Genomic DNA, 20638 nt, shown 5'->3' on the forward strand with positions numbered 1-20638 from the left:
TATAAGGATGAGGCAAGCATGATCTTCTTTGACTCTGAATAAGAACTTGGGTTGCAAAGAAATTGTAGGGAAGGTATACAGGAGGGATTTCTTCCAGGATAGGGGGAAAGCATCCATCAGCGACCTGGGCTGAGACCTTCCCAAGAACAGACCTGACGGCATTTTCTCACCAACTTATGAGAGCTTTCATGCATTTCCTCTGCCTGAATATCAAGCACAGAGGCCACCCTTCTCAAAAGATCTTGATGAGCTCAGTGGTCCTCTGGCAGTGGAGAATCACTTGGCAGCTCAGTAGCTTCATCTGGTGATGAAGGAGAGGAAGCCACAGGCTTTTGAGGTGGCTGATCTATGTCTTGCTGCAGGGAAGCTGCCTGAGTGACTTCTGGCTGGTTGGTACTGACCGCACTACTGAGAACCAGAGAATGATACCCTCTATGCTGATGCCACCAGCCTGCTCCCAAAGATAGTAAACAAGAGGGTTGAGGGGAAGGATACCCCAGGCGTCCAGAATGGCCACTGACATGGGCCGGGGAAATATTTGGGAAATATAATCATCCTATTTTTAATTTAATTTTTATACGGACTCTCCCCGACTTACGCAATCGTTCCATTCCGGAACGCCTCGCATAACTCGAATTTTTGCGTAAGTCAGAAACATATACCCGTCCACTACGCAAAAAAACCCCAAAACCAACCCTCTTATTTCTAGCTTACGGAACTTTTTCCATAAGTGCAAATTTGCGTAAGTCAGGTCTTGAGTAACCGGGGAGCATCTGTACTTTCTTACTTATAGAGACATTAGGCAAACGTGGTCTCGTTAACCTATTTCTGCTAGACCTTGTGCGGTATGTCACCACATCATTCCAAGAAATACATTCCATTAGGGTGTATACAGTTCTGGAATCATTTGTTGCTCACCTGTCCTGGTTGCTCACAAGCTGTCTGGTATCTCGCTTGCTGGCATAATTCTTTTACTCTCTCATATTTTGGTAAATGGTTAGACTGTTGGGCATTTTTGTTGGGTTCCTCCTTCTTGCGCAGAAATTTGCTTTCAAAAGGGAAAAAGAGTTAAAAATTTTATAGGCAATGCACTCAAACATTGAAGGGGATACATTTAATTAAAAAAGCAATGATATTCAAGATTTAGCATCTGGTGGCCATCTTCTACGACAGTGGTTTTTAAACCGTGGGTCGCGACCCCATTTTAATCAGGTTGCCAGGGCTTGTGTCAGACTTCAGCCCCGGATGGTGGGGCTCAGGTTACAGGGGCTTTAGCCCCCCTACCCAGGGCGCAGGGCTTGGGCAGGCTTAGGCTTCGGTCCCCCCTCCTGGGGTCGTGTGGTAATTTTTGTTGTCAGAAGGGCGTTGCGGTGCAATGAAGTTTGAGAACCCTGTTCTAAGTTAAAAACATTCATGTGCTTGTCAGATATAGAAACAGGAGCTTTTGCAGTAAAGGAATGGCCCAACTGACATACTGGAAACCTACACCAGCAGTCATTGCTTCTCTCTAGGAATTATTAGTGTAGTCATACCCACAAGTTTATTTTCACAGACTGTCATGTCATAAGTGCCATAAAAGGAATTATTGTAATACTTTTACTCAGAGAATTTTCACAGTAATATAGGGCAAGGCAAGGCAAATAATAAATTATGTGAGAAAATGTTGAAAAGCTATATTTATGAATCTCATTTACATATTGACCTTTCCTTTACTTCAATCAAATGGAGAAGGATTCCTAACTGAGGTGAAAACTATAAAATTAACTTATAGAAGAATGTTGCACCATCACATCAACAGCAGGACTTGGAGAAGAGTGATGGAATGGGAAGGAAAAATCAGCCCGGTGACCAAGTGAACAGCTGTGGGTCTGAGGTTAAAGAACAAATCTAGGCAAATGGAAGGGATGGGCCAGTAAAGTTGCTGTGGAAAGCACCCACTCAAATCTCTTATGAAACAGCCTAAGAAGAAGAGCCGCCAGTTGCACAGCTTGCACTGGGAACAAAGAAACCCTGTCAGTGTACTTGCAGACTTTACAGCCTAGCTGACCACTAAAAAGCACAAGCAAGCTTGCCACTAGGCAAGTTTCCCAAAACTTTCTCAGCTTTAATAATTACCCTCTTTCCACCAGAAACGTATCACGCCAAATTTTGGTCTTCTTGTTTGTTCGAAACCTGAAAGCAAAATATTATTATTTACTGCTGGCATCTGTGACTGTTTTTGAATAGCAGCATTAGTGTTAACAATTTATTTGTTTTTAAATGACCTCTTGGCTCATGTATATGTACAATTTTATAAATGTGCTATTTAAAACAGTTTTGAAATGTGAAAGCTGTGGTCATTGGGCTTGACACTGCTTATTTTGCCACAATTTCTTTTCCATTCAGCTGTTGATTTACTCAGGTGTTTGCTGCTGAATAGGCTTTGAGAAATGGCAATGACCCACCTGTTTCCTGGCTTTTCGAGGTCCAGAAGTTTTAGGACAGACTTGCCATCCATATCTGGAGGCGCGTCAAGTCCTGCAATATCCAGAACAGTTGGAGCAAGGTCAATATTCAGCACTATCTGAGGCACTCTGCAAATTAATAGAAAAGGTCAGAATTGAATCATGTGTAAGATATGTAACCCTTCACGTTCTTTCAGAATTAGAATAGCAATAAATGTGTATGAGTTCTTTGAAGATGAAAAGCTCTATATAAGTGCTAAGTGCAGAAGTTCCCCCTAGAGGGCTGTGACTTTGAGGATGACAGACCAATATCATTCGATACTGTCATAAAGGGCATCTGAGCAAGGTTCAGTTACATAAGGAGTTGAAACAGGCACGTTATTCCTCCCATCTTACTCATAATAAATCCATTCTGCTAAGCCAGAAGAGGAGCAATAGATGTCCTCATTTGAACCTAACTTCTTTAAAAATAAAGGACAAAGCCTAACTATCCAGGGCTCTAAATAATACAATTTTCTATTACACATTTTAACCAATTTATCACACACAAAAAGACAGACATGCTTTTGTTCTTCTAAGGCAGTGTCCTGCATTAACAGAGTATTCTTTATGAAAGGAAACCGAACACTTAGAGTGACCATCAGATGTGCTTAGAAACATTTCAAATGAGATACAGCAGCTGTGCTGCAGACATAGGAGAACGTACACTGATCCCGGCTCTACACTTGGCCCACGAATAAAGAAAGGAACTCGAATATCAAAGTCATATGGCATTGACTTTCCCTTGACAAGTCCAAACTGCCCAATATGGTAACCATGGTCAGCAGTGTAAATGATGTAGGTATTCTCCAGTTCTCCTGTCTCCACAAGCATATGGTATAACTGAAATATAGCATAGGAAAAGCTCAAAATCAAATATTGCAAAACATTTTTTACATAATCATAGTTTTTCTCATTTAAACCTGTTGGGCCAAATGTAACAAACTATTGGGGAAACTATTGAAACTAACAGTTATGCCAAGGATGAATTTGGCACATCATGTCCTTACCATGGTGCAGAAAACTGAATAAAATGTTGTTTTACTACTCACCCACTAGGTCTACATCTTGACATACGAGAGTTTGCTTCAGGGGGGATTTCAGAAAGTTTACTTTGGCAATTTCTGGTGCTATTTGACTTGTGTCACCACTACCCACAAATCTCTATATAATCATTGTAATACACTGCTTGGCAAGTTACTATCTCTACAACAGATGCATTCTTGGACTTGCTCAAATGTGTTATTAGTTTGTAAGCATCTCCTCCCCTTCAGTTAGGGGCTTGGAAAGAGGCTGTACATTTTATTGCTACTAAATGTTAAGGGAGTCCCTCCTTTAGCATCAGTGGAAAGGCCTTTGGTCACGGAGAGGGGTTTTGGAACAAAAGGTCAACAATTCTATTCCTAACACCTCATGTGTCATATTATATGTAGTTAGCTGTCCCATACATTATCTATATGCTCACAAACACTAACAGTCTGACACCTGATTTTTGGTCTGTACTTCAGTGAACCCAGATGCCCAGAACTTAGTTGAAGGATGAACTGTGGAGGGAATAGGGTGGAGCAGAGGTAACGTACGAGTGCATGTGTGTGTACATACGTGCCATAGCCCTCTACAGATGAGGAACTTGATTATTTCTTTTTATATTTGCTCTATTGGCTGAGAGTGTGAAACCGATCCTTTAGCTTACTGGACACACGTTAATTTTTCCCCTTTAAAAAGACACCTATTCTACTGCCAGTTAAAAAAGTGGACAACAAAACAGCTGTGTAGCATTACCAGTCAGAGAATTTGTAGTAACTCGTATTTTCACAGGTAGATTTGGGTTCCCTATCACTGGGGTTGCCAGGCATCTGGTTTTTGATGGGAATGCCCGGTAGAAAAGGGACCCTGGCGGCTCCGTTGGGACTGCCAACTGGGCCGTTAAAAGTCCGGTCTGCAGTTCAGCAGGATCTTGGGGCTAAGGCAGGCTCCCTACCTGCCCTGGTTCCGCGCTGCCTCTGGAAGCAGCCGCCAGGTCCCTGCGGCCCCTAGGCACTGGGGCGGCCAGGGACTAGGAGGCTTCATGTGCTGCCTTGCCCCCAGCGCCGGCTCTGCAGCTCCCATTAGCCAGGAACCACGACCATGTGCCTAGAGGCCGCAGGGACCTGGCGGCCGCTTCCTCAGAGTTGCAGTAAGCGCCGATGGGACCCCGGACCCCAACCACCTGCCCCAGTCTGGAACCTCTCCCACACCCCAAACTCCTCATCCCTGGCTCCACCCTAGAGCCCTCACCCCCCTGTACTCCAACCCCCTGGCCAAATCCGGAGCCCCCTCCTGCACCCCAAACCCCTGATCCCCAGCCTCACCCCAGAGCCCACACCCCCTCCCACAGTCCAAACCCCTCATCCCCAGCCCAGAGCCCCCTCCTGCACTCCAAACCCCTCATCCCAGCCCAAGCCTAGAGCCTTCACCCCACCCCAGAGGTCGGGCAGGGCAGGGGTCTTCAGTTTTGTGTGATTAGAAAATTGGCAACCCTACCTATCACTTTAGGAATATAAACATGATTTTCTTCTCACTTACATGGGGTAAATCACAAGTGAGTCAACTGAAGTTTAATGGAATTCACCAGCATAAGGTGAGTAGAAATGAGAGAAGAATCAGACCTGGTATACAAGTTACAAAACTGTGTAATAAAACAATTGATCCTTGACATTTTCAGTTGCTCACCCTTTCCATGGAGTCATCAACTGACATCAATGTCTGAAGCCTTTTGCGCTGTAAGACATTTGTAAATTCCATGTGGATAGGCAGCATAGGCCCAGTGTACTGCATGATCCAATGTTTATCCATGTTTGGTGCGTAGTTATAGCTTGGAGTTCTGCAAAAAGAAAGGAGGGAATTTGCAGAATTTCACACAATAACACAGAAATTACAGGAAAAAAGGAATTGATCAGTGATCCATCTAATCCATACCCCGTTTCTGATAGAGTAAGTAACAATCCTTTAGAGCATGGTGAAAGGAAGGCTGTAGTGGACAGTTATAAAATAACCTGCCTTTAGGTGGACATTTCTTCCTAATACCCACCAGTTAGTGTTTGTTTTATGCCCTGAAGCTATCCCTTTAAATCTATATAAATATATACACACATACACACACGTGTATGTGTGCATATGTGTGTCTGTGCATTTCTCATTTATAACAATCACAGGTAAAATCCACTAAGTAATTTAGGAGCTTAATCATATTTTCAAAAGTGGGTTAGGAACCTAAGTCCCACTGACTTTCAATGAGAAGTAGGCTCCTAAGTCACTTCTGAAAATGAGTTACATTTGAAAATGTTATCCCACTTCTCTAATTTGATCTCATTTTACTTCTTATGAGTCATTTGTTCATAAAACACACTCAGAGCTGGGCTTAATTCAGCAGGGTCACACGTTCTTTTCTGCAGTGGGCCAAGACTAGTTTTGCCATATTTGTAGCTCGAAGAGGAGGATTAGCAAAGCTGTGTGAGGTGCCTTGCACAGCGCCAAATTCTAACATGTACCTGGAGTTATCTCTTACTTCCATGACCTCTAAAAGTCTAACTCATCTTTAAAAAGGCTCATGTCACAATGACAAAAATCCCATGTAATCAGGCACCTTCACATTGCACGAGCCAAAAGGTCAAGTCAGCAAACTAAAGGATGAAATTCAGAGGTCAAAGAGGATTATTCTTCCAGTATTATTAAGGGAGGTTGCAAGTGTACCTCACAAGAAGAATTTATCCCTAAATTAATCAACTTACAATTAAGCTCACAACAAAGACATTTTCCCAGTGGGACAGGGACACATTAGCTTTTCTTGCTTCATTAGAATAGCAGCAACTGTGTCATCAGTGTTTAGTTTTTGATGTCCCCCAAAGAACTGAAGTGCTGATTTGTTTCATCATCTCACCACCATTGTCAAATAAAGGCAAGCTCAGGAAAAGCGCACATGTTTTGAGTTCTATCCTAACCAGTATGGTAGATACATTTGCAATTATTACCTATAATGAAAAAATATATTTGTTTATGTATGGGCTAAATCCTGCAGGAATATAATCTTTGTGTTTGTCTCTAAAGTATCATGAACACCTATAGCAATATATAGGTGAGCTATAGCATCAATACCATAAGAATCATAAGAAGATCTTAGCATGGAATCTACATAATTATCTTGGTCAAATCCCACACTACTGAATCAAAAAAGCATGACTTCTCAGAGTTCCTACAAATGTCCAGAAACAGACAGAAACTCTTTGGTGGGTGATGGCATGTAAATTTAAAAGTGTAAGAGGGAAATCACAGAAACACAAATATTCCATCTGAAATAAATCACGGTTAAGGAATGTATGGAAAAAATTAAACATGCAATATCCAGTGTGTCAGAGCAGCTCATTAGTCCCATTAGCCCTATTTTATATACAACAAACTCATCTGCCTCTTAAAAATTAAAAACAGAAACAAAACAAAATCCATGTACTGTAATTCTACCAACTTGTTGATCACTGCTCCTGATGAGTTCAGTCCCCTTCCCTATGTGATGCAGTCATTTGCAAGACTGGGGCCTTAATTTATATTTTTAAATATTTACCCTTTCTTTTTCTTTTCCTTTCACTTTTCTTTATTATTACATTTTATTATGTTACATATATCATTATGTAATCTTGAATCAATCCATCATTAAATTGAAAAAATGCAGGTAATGTGAAACCAAATTAATTTTATATCTGTTACACATACTGAATAAATATGGGCATATTTTTACTAGTTTAAATATATGATGAAAATAACTATTACATGTTTAATATATCTAATTTGGCAGTTTTTTTAAACCATACATTACACATACAGCACACATGTAAAACATCAGAAACATGTGGATTTTTCTTCCCTCTCCTTCCATATCTCTAGCAATCTGTAGAAAACAACTATTTCTGGCACCACGCCAACTCTTTAGCTAGAGATTAAATAAACGAACCACACCCCCTTCCATCAATTCTGACAGTTTTAGGGAGAAATGACACTGCGACTAAGTTTTTTAAAGAGAGAGAAATACAAATAACTCTCTCTGTACTGCAGAAATATATCTTGCAGAAAGAGATACATACATTAGCAGGTTTCAGAGTAGCAGCCGTGTTAGTCTGTATCCGCAAAAAAAAAGGAGTACTTGTGGCACCTTAGAGATTAACAAATTGATTTGAGCATAAGCTTTCGTGAGCTACAGCTCACTTCATTAGCAGGCATTTTTCACACACTAAAGAAAGCATGATTTTCGTGTCTGTTCATGTCAAGTATAATAAAATCTATACATATATATTAAAAATCATACTAGAATGACAGCCCTGGTGAAGAAAGTCGTCCCAGTGTATATATAGTTTGAAGAAATGAGCAATTTCCCACACTGCCCAACCAGTGTTCCAGAGCAATTTTGATCTGGAGTGGTCAGAATATAGTTCAGTCTCCATGACTTGTTTCTTAGCTTCTCTATGGAATGGATACCGATTTGAAACACTGCGTGGTCTAGATCAGGGATCGGCAACCTTTGGCACGTAGCCTGCCAGGGTAAGCCCCCTGGTAGGCCAGGCCGGTTTGTTTACCTGCCGCATCCGCAGGTTCGGCTGATCACGGCTCCCACTGGCTGTGGTTTGCCGCTCCAGACCATTGGGGGCTGCGGGAAGGGTGGCCAGCACGTCCTTTTTATTCATTTTTCTTGTTTTTTTTTTAAAAAACATGTCAAATACACCCATCACCCTGTCCCTGGACACACATATAGAAGTTAAAATGATTTATTGTTTGTTGATCAGCTATGTATTAGTCCAGAAAAGAGTGACCTTGAGATGAGCAACTGCCCAATGTCCCACTCTGGGCCAGTACCAAAAGGAAAGCACAGAGTCACTCAAGCATAGCCTTGCCAAGTCCAACAGGCAAGCAAAACCTCAGTGGTGTCAAAGATTGTGACAAATCTAAAACAATTAAGATACCCAACTATTGCCCATTGATCACCAACCAACATATTTCAGGTCAGTCTCCAGGCCATAAGCAGGTCGAATGCAAGACTCAAAGGAATCAAAGAAATCAGTGGATTTTAGACACCTGAATTGCTTCACATTAATACTCTCAATAACCTTATCCAAAAAGGGAAGATTAGAAACATGGCAACTGATGGCAAGACAATGACATTCAAGAAGTTTAGAATTAGATCTCAGTTCAACACTGAGGGCTGTAATCAGCGATGGCCAATAAAATGGAGGGGATAATAAACTGATTTTAATTGGTTAATTTTAGTAAGTACTCACAAATATTCCACCCATGATGTAAAGTGGTGGAGTGCCCTGAGTGCGAACCTAGAGCTACTTATGAGTAGTCTGGCACAGGAAGTAATATAGTTATAGCCTATTTCACTTTGCACATGAAACTTTAGTGGATGGTGGGAATTCTAAGTTTTTCCTTGTCTCTTCATTATATATGTTTCCTCTCCTTTTAAAATCTCTGTTTTGTGTTTCTCCATCAGGCATCAGTATTGCATATTTCAAAGAATGCCAATTCTAGTGCTGCTCCACAAATTGTCTAGAAGACAAATTCACCTCATTTTGTAACCACCTCCTGTTTCACCCAGAGATTAAAAATACATTTTGAAAGTGTTTATGAAAGGTTTTAACTGTACCACTAATCCCTGGAGCACGGCTGTTAAAGAGTATCCATTATAAGCAGGATGCTTCTGACAATGGATCTGGGAACAGGAGACTTAAGGCCTACCTCAGCCGCCCGCTCACCCTCTTGGCCGCACAACTGGTGGTCATTGCATGGCTGACTTAACTGTAGCTTGGAGTCATCTTATCACTCAGCAACGAGCAAACATATTCTTTATGTAATTATGTATTACAATGGAAAAATTCACATATACTAGCACAGCGCTGCAGACTTACTATCTCTGCTATTTAATAAACCCTATTAGATACGGCAATCAAAACCTGCTGTTTACTCTCTACTTCATACCCATATGTAACTGGGGTAGGAGTACTGCATGCGTGGACTGAAGAGACAATGGACAGACACTCTGTAAACATACCTGAATTGTCATAAATGGCCTCCAATTAAAATATGGGAGCAATTAGTTTATTATATTAGTTCATTATTACATCCATTTAAATGCTTAACTGACCCTCAAATCACATCACTGGAGGTCCAAAGGGTAACATATAAGGGACAACTGCACCCAAAAGTTTGAGCCTACATTTAATTGTGGAAGCAAAATTGTGCTTGCAATATTGACGGCCAATTTAATACACAGCGCCTTAAAATGTATTGCTTAGCAAAATTCTCTGAACACGTGGATAACAAACCTTCACATTACTTTACTTAAGATTAACCATTGGAAAAACAATGAGGAAAAGCAGACATCTATTTTTAAACAACAAATGTTGCCCCACGTCAGGAAAAATGGTAACCCATCATAAAGGGCAACAAGAATTCACTATTTAAGGCCCTGATCTTACAAATGCTTAATCACATGAGTAAGTATACACATGAGTAGTCCTGTTGAATGCGCACATTTCCGAAGTCCTTAAATTAGTGCCATTAGCATGGAGGCCTCCAACTGCATAGCCTATTTAGATTGCAATCTCCTCATGAAAGGCACACAACTTCTTTTATGATTTGTGCACTGCTGGCATTTTAATATATTAAAATACATCTTGGTATAAATATATATTGCTTTACAGTAGCTGCAATCAATATGGAAACTGCACATATAGTACACATACTGTGAGTTAAAGGTTAAACATCCATTTGGCTGTAGTTTGGGGTGGGAGGGGAAAAGAGAGTTAATAAAACAGTCTATTTACAGCATTGATACATTTTTCTATTACTCCTGAGTTAGTCCTGTAAAGGTTTTATTTTTAAATCTATAATTTTATTTCTATCAATACAAATAAAAAAGTAACTTAAAATAGATTGAGGGGAAAGGAAATACATATTTTACTTCGTGACATGCATATGGACTTATCTACAAAGTGATTTACTGCGCAGCAGGGCCAAGTGTAAATCTGCAGGGCACCAGCTGCACTTTGGTACTTTCATTGCACTTCAGCAATGTCCATCCGGACTGGTATCACTAGCCATAAGCAGACTGAGCAACTGCTTATGGTCCCAAACCGCTAATTCACTGTATTGAATGTGGACTTTTTAACAAGAGAATTAGCATGTGTTGTGTTGGTATATTTTCTGGTTTGTGGAAATAATGCAATTTTTAGGGGATGGGTAAGTGGCAAGGGGGAGGCAAAATTATTCCTGCTTAGGACCTCCTAAGCATTAGCACCACCTCTGCTACATGATGAGTTAAGCTGGTGAGTTGTAGATTTCCATTCAGGCTTGCCGCACAATAACTCTCCATCTTGATAAGCTTTATGAGATAACTAAGTAACTACATAACCTTATATTTATGAACATTGTGCAGTCTTCCCTCTTTTCCTATTACCCATTTTTTGTTGCTCTCATTTATTGTATCTTCTTGTATATTTAGATGTTAAGTTCTTTCAGGCAGGGAATGTGTTTTATTCAGTTTCTGAGGTGCCATAGGGTCGCCAGTAGGGGTGGCGATTAATCACAGTTAACTCACGTTATTAACTCAAAAAATTAATTGCGATTAATCTCACTTTTAACCATACTGTTAAACAATAAAATACCAATTGAAATTTATTAAAATATTTTTGGATTTTTTTACATTTTCAAGTATATTGATTTCTATTACATCACAGATACAAAGTGTACAGTGCTCACTTTATATTTTTTTAGATTACAAATATTTGTACTGTAAAAATGATAAACAAAAGAAATAGTATTTTTCAATTCACCTCATACAAGTACTGTAGTGCAATCTCTTTATTGTGGAAGTGCAACTTACAAATGTAGATTTTTTTAGTTACATAACTGCATTCAAGAACAAAACAATATAAAACTTTAGAGCCTACAAGTCCACACAGTCCTACTTCTTGTTCAGCCAATCACTAAGAGTAACAAGTTTGTTTATGTTTACAAGAGATAATGCTGCCCACTTCTTATTTACAATATCACCTGAAAGTGAGAACAGGTGTTCACCTGGCACTTTTGTAGCTGGCATTGCAAGGTATTTACGTGCCAGATATGCTAGACAGTTGTGTGTCCCTTCATGCTTCAGCCACCATTCCAGAGGACATACTTCCATGCTGATGACGCTTGTTAAAAAAAAAGAAGTGTCAATTAAATTTGTGACTGAACTCCTTAGAGGAGAATTGTATGTCTTTTTCTCCGTTTTACCTGCGTTCTGCCATATATTTCATGTTCTAGCAGTCTTGGATGATGACCCAGCACATGTTGTTCATGTTAAAACACTTTCACTGCAGATTTGACAAAATGTGAGATTTCTAAAGATAGCTACAGCGCTCGACCCAAGGTTTAAGAATCTGAAGTGCCTTCCAAAATCTGAGAGGGACGAGGTGTGGAGCATGCTTTCAGAAGTCTTAAAAGAGGAACTGTCCGATTCGGAAACTACAGAACGCGAACCACCAAAATTAAAATCAGCCTTCTGCTGGTGGCATCTGATTCAGATGATGAAAATGAATGTGTGTTGGTCTGCTCTGCTTTAGATCATTATCGAGCAGATCCCGTCATCGGCATGGACGCATGTCCTTTGGAATGGTGATTTAAGCATGAAGGGACATCTGAATCTTTAGCGAATCTGGCATGTAAATAACTTACGACGCTGATTACACCACTGGTATGGGAACGCCTGTTCTCATTTTCAAGTGACATTGTAAACAAGAAGCAGGCAACATTATCTCCTGCAAATATAAACAAACTTGTTTGTCTGAATGATTGGCTGAACAAGAAGTAGGACTGAGTGGACTTGTAGGCTCTAAAGTTTTACATTGTTTTATTTTTGAAGGCAGTTATATTTTTGTATATAATTCTACATTTGTAAGTTAAGTGAGTGCTGGGCAATTCCCGAGCTGATCTGATCTCAGTGTCTGTGTCTTTCTGCAGCTGGGTGTGGCCCTACCTGTGTGTGTGCTAGAGGAGGCTCGAGGGCCTGGCTTAGCGGGACAGGGTGAGGAAGCTCAGGCTGGTGGAACAAGCAGGCTTAATGGCACCCCAGTACATCAGGTGGCACCCTGGAAGTGTGTGTGTGTATCTGCCACACTGAGTTCCTTAGAATATAGCATAGAGAAGTTTATACTGTGACAAGATGGCCAATGTTAGTATGGTGGGTCCTGTGCTTTTCTTAACAGGGGGGCTAAGATACCACCCCTTGCTCCTGCTCTTGGGCTGCAGAGGTCCCCGCTAGTGGCCCAGGAAGGTGGTAGAGGAGGGAAGCAGGGGAGGAATCTGGGTTTGCTCCTCACTCTGAGCCGCAGCCCCTCTCAACCCTTGCGGGTTCTTACCCTCTTCCCCCTTGGGTGGGGTACCTTTGGGCCTTAGATGCTGCGGTAGGGAGTCTCCCTCCCCTGCTGGGGCAGAGTGTCCCTTACGTCGGTTCTCTGATCTTTCAAGTCTCACAGCACACCTCCAAGCTCCAGTCCTCTCTCCTTCCTCCTTCTCCTTGACTGCCTGAAGCAGGGGGTTTTATTAGGTTCCTGACAGGGCCTTAATTGAGTGCAGGTGCTCCAATTAATCTGTAGCCACCCTCCCTAGTCTACAGGGAACCATGCCTTAATTAGCCTTGGCCTTATATATTTCCCCTCTAGCACTCTACCACTGCTCCCTGGCCCTCCTGTATCACAATACCCATTGAACATAATTGCCTTTTTACTTTAGAAAGTCTTGTTTCTGCTGCAAGAGGGCTAGAGAGTTATGGAGATAAATAAACAAATCCCAATAATTAAATTTATGTCAACATTTCTACTTCCAATCCTTTTTTTAAAATGATGTTTCCAACGAACTGGATGACCACGTCATTCATGTCTAGGTCATCAGTTCAAATAGGCCTCAGAGTAGTAGTGACAAGAGCCACTGAACATAAAAACGGCCATACTGGATCAGACCAAAGTCCTGTCTTCTAACGGTGGCCAATGCCAGGTGCTGCAGGGAGAATGAACAGAACAGGATAACCATCAAGTGATTCATCCCCTGTCCCCCATTCCCAGCTTCTGGCAAACAAAGGCTAGGGACACTATCCTTGCCCACTCTGACTAATAGCCATTGATGGACGTATCCTCCATGAATTTATGTAGTCCTTTTTTTTTAACCCTGTTATAGTCTTGGCCTTCACAATGTCCTCTAGCAAAAAGTTCCAAAAGTTGACTCTGCGTTGTGTGAAGAAATACTTCCTCTTGTTTGTTTTAAACCTGCTGTCTAGAACTTTCACTTGGTGACTTCTAGTTCTTGTGTTTGTGAAGGGAGTAAATAAGGAGGAGTAAATAACACTTTTTTATTACTTTCTCCACAGCAGTCATGATTTTATAGACTTCTATTATATCCCCCATTAGTCATGTCTTTTCCAAGTTGAAAAGCCCCAGTCTTATTAATCTCTCCTCAGATGGAAGCTGTTCCATATCCCTAGTCATTTTTGTTACCCTTTTCCGAACCTTTTCCAATTTCAATATATCTTTTTTGAGATGGGGCGACCACATCTGCAAGCAGTATTCAGGATGTGGGCGTACCATGGATTTAATAGAGACAATATGATATTTTCTGTCTTATTTTCTATCCCTTTCTTAATGATTCTCAACATTTTGTTAGCTTTTTTGAGTGCCACTGCACATTGAATGTATGTTTTCAGAAAACTATCTACAATGACTTCAAGATCTCTTTCTGGATCTAACAGATAATTTAGACCCCATCATTTTATATGTATAGTTGGGATTATGTTTTCCAAAGTGCATTACTTTGCATTTATCAACAATGAATTTCATCTGCCATTTTGTTGCCCAGTCACCCAGTTTTGTGAGACTCATTTGTCCCTATACGAAGTAATTTTGTGATCCCAGTCTAGCTTCTAGTGGATAAGTGCCCACATTACAAAAAAGACCACCATAATTGTCAGGTTGTTGACAGTCTCAGCAGACACATCAATGACTAAATGGGCAAGGAGAATGAACCATTGCCTCACCCCTAGACCTAGATTACACCTGAAGGGCAGTATCTGAGGCATGTTGGGGGGAAGCTTATGTTGATTCTTTTCATGCTGCACTCATATTGTGAATAAACATCACTCACCTGAACTCTCAGTTCAGCACCTTACACTTTTAAAAAAATTAAAAAATAAAGTTTTAAAATCCTAAAAACGTCTGGTTTGTATACCACTTCGCTTTTCTGAAACCATTAATGCCATTCTTGGGGTACTAATTCGTTTCTTATGGTTATAGACAACCATAGATTCTGACAGTGGTCCTCCTGTCAGGCTGAAAATTTTTTATTCAACACAGCAAGAAATGTTCTGGATTTCCATTTCTGACATTTTTTGGTAATGTGGATTTTTACTTCTAAAGTTTGTTTATATCATATAATTTTATTTTCTTTCAGAAGTGCTATAAACATCTCAGGCTTAATTCACAGTTGTTCTAAGACTACTCTATGCTGGAGGGTAAAAGGGACCTAAAGTGCCAGAGAAGCGTAAGGTGGCCTTAGTTTAACTAAGAATTTAGACTTTCATGGGAGCCAGAGAAAGTATTCTCTAAGTCAGAGCCTTAATGCTAGGTTGTGCCATGGAGTAGGACTCCACTTTATCTGACAGACACCTGGATAGAGCCATCTTTTGTATATGTAAATTTCATATTTAAATACAGTATTTCCTAAAGTCTAGCCACCCAGCTTCACAATGGTTGACATCCATTGTGCCAGCAGAATCGCATATTCCTGCATTATGTATTTAATCTTTTCAAATACTGATTTATTCTCTGGAAACAATTTTTTGAGTGTAGATGGATGGATGTGGCAGTATGACATATTTTCAGAAAAGACCACCATGCCAACATGGGATAGATACCAAACAACAGCCAACACTCAAGGAATTCTTTTAACTCTGCAAACACTGTATGGATTAGGAAAAATTCCAAGAGCCCAGAGACGGTGTTCTTCATACTTATAAAAAGATTTCATCCTTTACTGAATCGAATATGAGAAAGTTTGATTTTCACTTTAAATTGAAGATGATTGAAGTTAACAAGTGAACATTTGTAGTAAGGATTCACAGCAAGCATTTCATAGTCTTGCTTGTCTTTTGAAGTGTTTTCATTCAATGTGTGAGCGTTCATTCGTATGGTGGAAGTGGAAGGATAGCGCTGTGAAATGACAGCAGTGTGCAAGTCCATCTTTTCGGTTTGGCAATATTACCATATATATTTTTGACAAAAAAGGATTAAAAAACAATATGAGAATTTCTACCTGTGTGCATTTGACTTTCTTCTTTCACTCAAGTAGGTGAGGACACAAAAGAAAAAAACAAATATGAAATCAAAGAGGAATGGAAATATTGCTATGGCAGCTATACTGCAGCTCAATACATGTGACCCAATAGCTCATTCCTAATCAAACATACCTCTATTTTTTTAAACAGCTAATATTTTAAACAACAAACAATACAGACTCTCAACCAGCAATGAACTGATACATAATTTAAGGGCATGTTTAAACTACTGTCTTATTAAACAGAATCTCCTCTTGCATGTGGCTGATAGACTTAATTCTTGGTCTCTAGGCATTTTTGGTCTCTAACCTTCCAGCTCAGTTTGCAAAGCCAGCAAGCAGCTTTTGACCTGGTTTCCCTTCTTTTCTGGAGATAAGCATTACAGTAACACGATATCACAACTACATTTTAAAAACAAAATCGAAGGTCAGATGGTTGTAACCCAAGGTCAGACAAAAGTGATCCAAATGATGCTTGACCACCAAGGAAGAAAACCCAAGGGTTAAACGTTCAAGTTACACTAACCCAGGCAGGAGGGATTTTATTGCCCTTGCACTGTTTTCACAGGGACAGCCACATATTTGTGTGAGACACTTAGCTTCTTTCTTTTAGTCAGAACATGTTGCTAATGCTTTTGCTATAGAAACCAGCTATTTAGTAGCTTCATGCACCCAAATTGGCAGTTTGTCTTCAATTTGTCTCACTTCTTTGTCTGCTGACTGAACTCTTAACCTGCCCAGTCATTCACAAGAAATACAAAACAATCCACCCAAGTCTCTCTCTCGTGGCAGCTAGAGAAGGAACACTTTACAACAAAGATGCCAGGAAATCCAGGCCACCAAGGTAGACAGGAAGAGACACACCTGATTCATGCTTTCTGGCTTCCAAAACAAGCATCTTAGCAGATTAAAGCTATTTTGATTTCACAGTTTTCTGGTCTATACAGATAATAGGAAGAGTAGTTTGCACAAGCACGCAAAGCAAAGCAAATTTTCAAATGGACAACCACAATCCACAGCTTCACCTATTCAGATAGCTCATGTAACATTTCTAATGGACTTACAAAACAAAAACAGGATTTTTTATGTTCCTTTACTGTTAAACCTTGGGGACTTATTTACTTCATTGGTTCCACCAATGCAAGCCAAGGAACCCAGACTCCAAACACAAGCAGTCATAAAGTCTTCAGAAACAGGATAAAGCAGCAGAAACTTCCTGCCCTCTGGGTTCTACCTGGCAGGACAGATCCTAAAATGAGCTGGTTATCCCAGGGACAGGAAGGACAAGGCCAACAGGGACATGTGCTGATGTAGTGCCTCTCTGCTGAACACAATCCCTAAGGGAAATCTAACAGTATCACCTCCTAGCCTCCCCTAAGATGAATCCCAGCTATAGTTAAGAGTGAAAATTATACTACTCTTTGCCAAAGGGTAGAGAGAATCTGCCCCATTAACTTGTGAACAATGTCTTATTGTATCCTCAGAACACAGAAGGATAGCACCAATTCCAAACCCAATATCTAGAACTCTTCTCAAGAACTGGTTTCCCGTTAAAGTGCGTACTTAACAACTGAACTTACAATACCGGTACTTGTGAAAGCAGGCAGGCATTACCCCATTGCCTAATATAGCCATGAACATTTGGGCTTGGTTTGCACTACTGACAAATGTGAGAATGAATGTGTGATGTGATGTTCACCCCACACAACGCAGAGCATGTTAAATGAGGATAATTAACCTGATAGGCTGCAGCTAGGGAAGAGCAGAGACTGAAAGCCTGACTGAAGATGGAGCCCAGCAGAAGAAGAACAGGAGGGGCTAGAATAAAGCCAGGAAGTTGGCAGCAGATAGGAGCTGCAGGTGAAGTAGCCTGTAGTTGCTCCTAGGAGGAGGGAAACTCAGAGACAGGAGGAAAAAAACATGCAGGAAAGAGTGAAGGGAAAGAGCAAAAGGTCTGGGAGAAAGCAGACCACAGTTGCTAGACATAGGCTAAAGCCAGTGTGCCCCCCATCCCCACCCCAGCACCCCCACAAAGCCGGGAGCGATGAGCGGCTGAAACTGGCAAATCTCCCCCCACCCCAAGCCAGGAGCCAAGAGCCCCAGCGCGCTCTCCCCCTGCCCCCATGAAGCTGGGAGCCCCCCCCCTACACTCATACACAGCCCCTAGCTATGCCCTGCCTGCACCCTGAGCTACTCCCCTACCAGTACACAGTCCCTAGCTATGCCTTGCCTGCATCCTGAGCTACCCCCTTGCCTGGACACAGCCCCAGCTACCCCCTCCCTGCACCCTGAGCTACCCACCTGCATGCACACAGCCCCTAGCTACCCCCTCCCTGCACCCTGAGCAATTTTCAAACTTTTTGAACTGAATCCCCTCTTTGAGTTATATTTTTTGGTTGCATCCCCCCACAGCCCAGACAGGCTGGGTGGCCTCCTGAGTGAGTCAGGGTGTGGAGGTGGCGCTCGCTCGCTCCCTCCCTGGACCCCGCTGTGAAGAGCTGGCTCAAGCCCTGCCAGCTCTTGCCCCTCCGCCAATAGAAGTAAAACTATGCCTTCGCCCAAAGGTCCCACCCCGGCCTGGAGCCCCAAGTTCCCCACCCACGCTGGGCCCTCGCATTTTTATAGCATGTTGAGGGGGCCTCATCAAGGAACCCCTGGACCAGATGACCTCCTGATGATCTCCTCTTTCAACCCTAATCTTCTATGAGTCTAAATTGGTCCACATGATCATGAATGAAAGGGCAGGTGGTAATCGGAACAATTCCTGTACTTCACACTGTGAAAAGAATATGCATAATCCATATCTAGGGGGTTAGAACAGGAGATTTCCAGTCAGAACTCCTCCTATGTTATAATCTAAAACAAAAATAAATTCATTTGGATCTGCTGCTGCCTATCACCTACTTGCACACATTAGAATATATACCTGTAGAACAACACACAAAAAGGGACGTTGTACATGTGTCCTCATTTCCTCAGATAAATGCAAAACCTTTTAATTAACAATTTATTGGACCCAAAGCCAGTAGGGACAGTCATTAGAACAGTAGAACCACCTTCCAAAAATAATAAGCAGCATGTTATTTAAAAACACAGACTGACAGGCTGCTTGGGAACCAGGCTATTGCTGTTCCGTAAGCAAGCCTGGTGTGAACATCTGCACAAAAGCTGCCGAAGGACGATGCCACAACGAACATATTCAGTTAACCAGCTCTCAGGAAAACTATATCCTAGAGGAACATGAAGGAAGTAATACCTTTGCAGAAGGTTCTCACAGTGTCTACTTGTTTCAACATATTGTAAGAAGCTGCCTTAACAAAATGGCCAAGAGCCTTGTACTTCTCTAATAAAGAGCTCTTAGTCTTACACCACTTCCCCAGAGAAAAGAGTTCCTCACGATGGTAAAAGTTGGCATTGTACGTCCCTAAAGGAACAAGCACAGTACAACATACAGTTGGACTAAAAAGGAGTTATATTTGCTACTCACTACAGATCCCTCAAATGTATGGTCCTGCAGCATCTCCATGAAAAACAATAAGAAGCAATACACATACCCAGAGTTGGCAGAAGCCAAATTTTACTTACATGTGCTGCGAAGCATTTGGATAGAGCTCTGAAAATTGTGGTGCAGAATCCTCAGGGCCGTGAGGGGCAGCATGGCTAATAACCATCATTATGGGCCTATGGGGATACATTCTCTTAGACATTTTGAAGTAATTAATGCTCTCATTAGTGATTAAGTCTGTGAAGTAGTCCTGTAACATACATTTAACACAAAATAAAAATTACAAAGTGCATCATTAATCAGATCACAGTATTATGTTATACCAAGCAATCATTAGCGCTTAGATCAGGAAGTAAAAACGTACCTTCAAAGAGGCACATGATCATAAAGAACACAGAACACACCAGGCACTAATTACTTTCTTAGGAAGGCATATTAGATGGGAGTGTATTTTGCAAAACTCTCTTACCCATAAAACAGGTTGTATTAACTGAATATGATTACCAGACTTGGCAACATGGTGTTTTCCAGCACATAAAATAGAGCCGATATATACTACTTAAATTTTGTTAATAAAGCTCTTCGACAAAACATAATGATACCAAAGTGCAAGAAACCACCCATACCTAATATCATTTCATATTTACATCTAAGTCCTTATTATGTGCTTTCTTCAAAATATAGATTTGTCTCTGTGCGACCTGGGAGAAGGCTACAATACTGAACATATTAAAAAAATATGGTTGCCTAGGAATGTCTTTATCAAAGAAATTGCATTTAAACATATAAATATAGGGAGTACTTGAATTCCTGCAGGGTCTGTTCTTTTAATTATACAACATAAAGAATTGCAGCTGCTGAGGTTAAGGTTGTTACTTGCTAATAAACTGGCTTAACCTGCAGCCAAGGTGGCAAATGGAAGTCTACAAGGGAAAGGGAGGAAATGGAAAGAAGAAAAAAAGATGAAAACTTAAATTAAACCACCTGCCACCTCTAAGCATTCTTTGTTGGCCTGGCGGTCTAGTGTGAGTTTCATTGAGAAAGTTCCGAGATGATGTTTGCAATTTCAAGCACTTTCAGGCATGACTAATCACATGTTGTGAATTCAAGACCCCAAACAGCTGCAAAAGCAGTGCCTGAGGGACTGGATCTGTGTCCCTTGCATGTCAGTGTTAGGACAAGCCAACCAGCTGTAATCTCTCTCTCTCTTTTCCCCCATCCCCCTCCCCCCCCCTCACACAGCAGATAAAGTAGTCTAGATGTT

At 41.1% G+C, this 20638-nt stretch overlaps 1 protein-coding gene across 9 annotated transcripts in view; it reads right to left on the minus strand.

The window, feature by feature from the left end:
• The window catches only part of SULF1 (sulfatase 1), a 175609-nt gene that overhangs the window by 54735 nt on the left and 100236 nt on the right, over positions 1 to 20638 (minus strand). For all 9 annotated transcript variants that reach the window (XM_048840903.2, XM_048840899.2, XM_048840901.2 and 6 more), the window contains 6 exons: positions 19455 to 19624; positions 5196 to 5346; positions 3151 to 3326; positions 2445 to 2573; positions 2116 to 2172; positions 919 to 1048 (listed from right to left, as the gene is read on the minus strand). In XM_048840903.2, coding sequence (XP_048696860.1) covers positions 919 to 1048; positions 2116 to 2172; positions 2445 to 2573; positions 3151 to 3326; positions 5196 to 5346; positions 19455 to 19624 — 813 coding nt within the window. The remainder of the gene's footprint in view (positions 1 to 918; positions 1049 to 2115; positions 2173 to 2444; positions 2574 to 3150; positions 3327 to 5195; positions 5347 to 19454; positions 19625 to 20638) is intronic.

This window comes from Caretta caretta, chromosome 2, assembly GCF_965140235.1.
Source record: "Caretta caretta isolate rCarCar2 chromosome 2, rCarCar1.hap1, whole genome shotgun sequence".
NCBI lineage: Eukaryota > Metazoa > Chordata > Testudines > Cheloniidae > Caretta > Caretta caretta.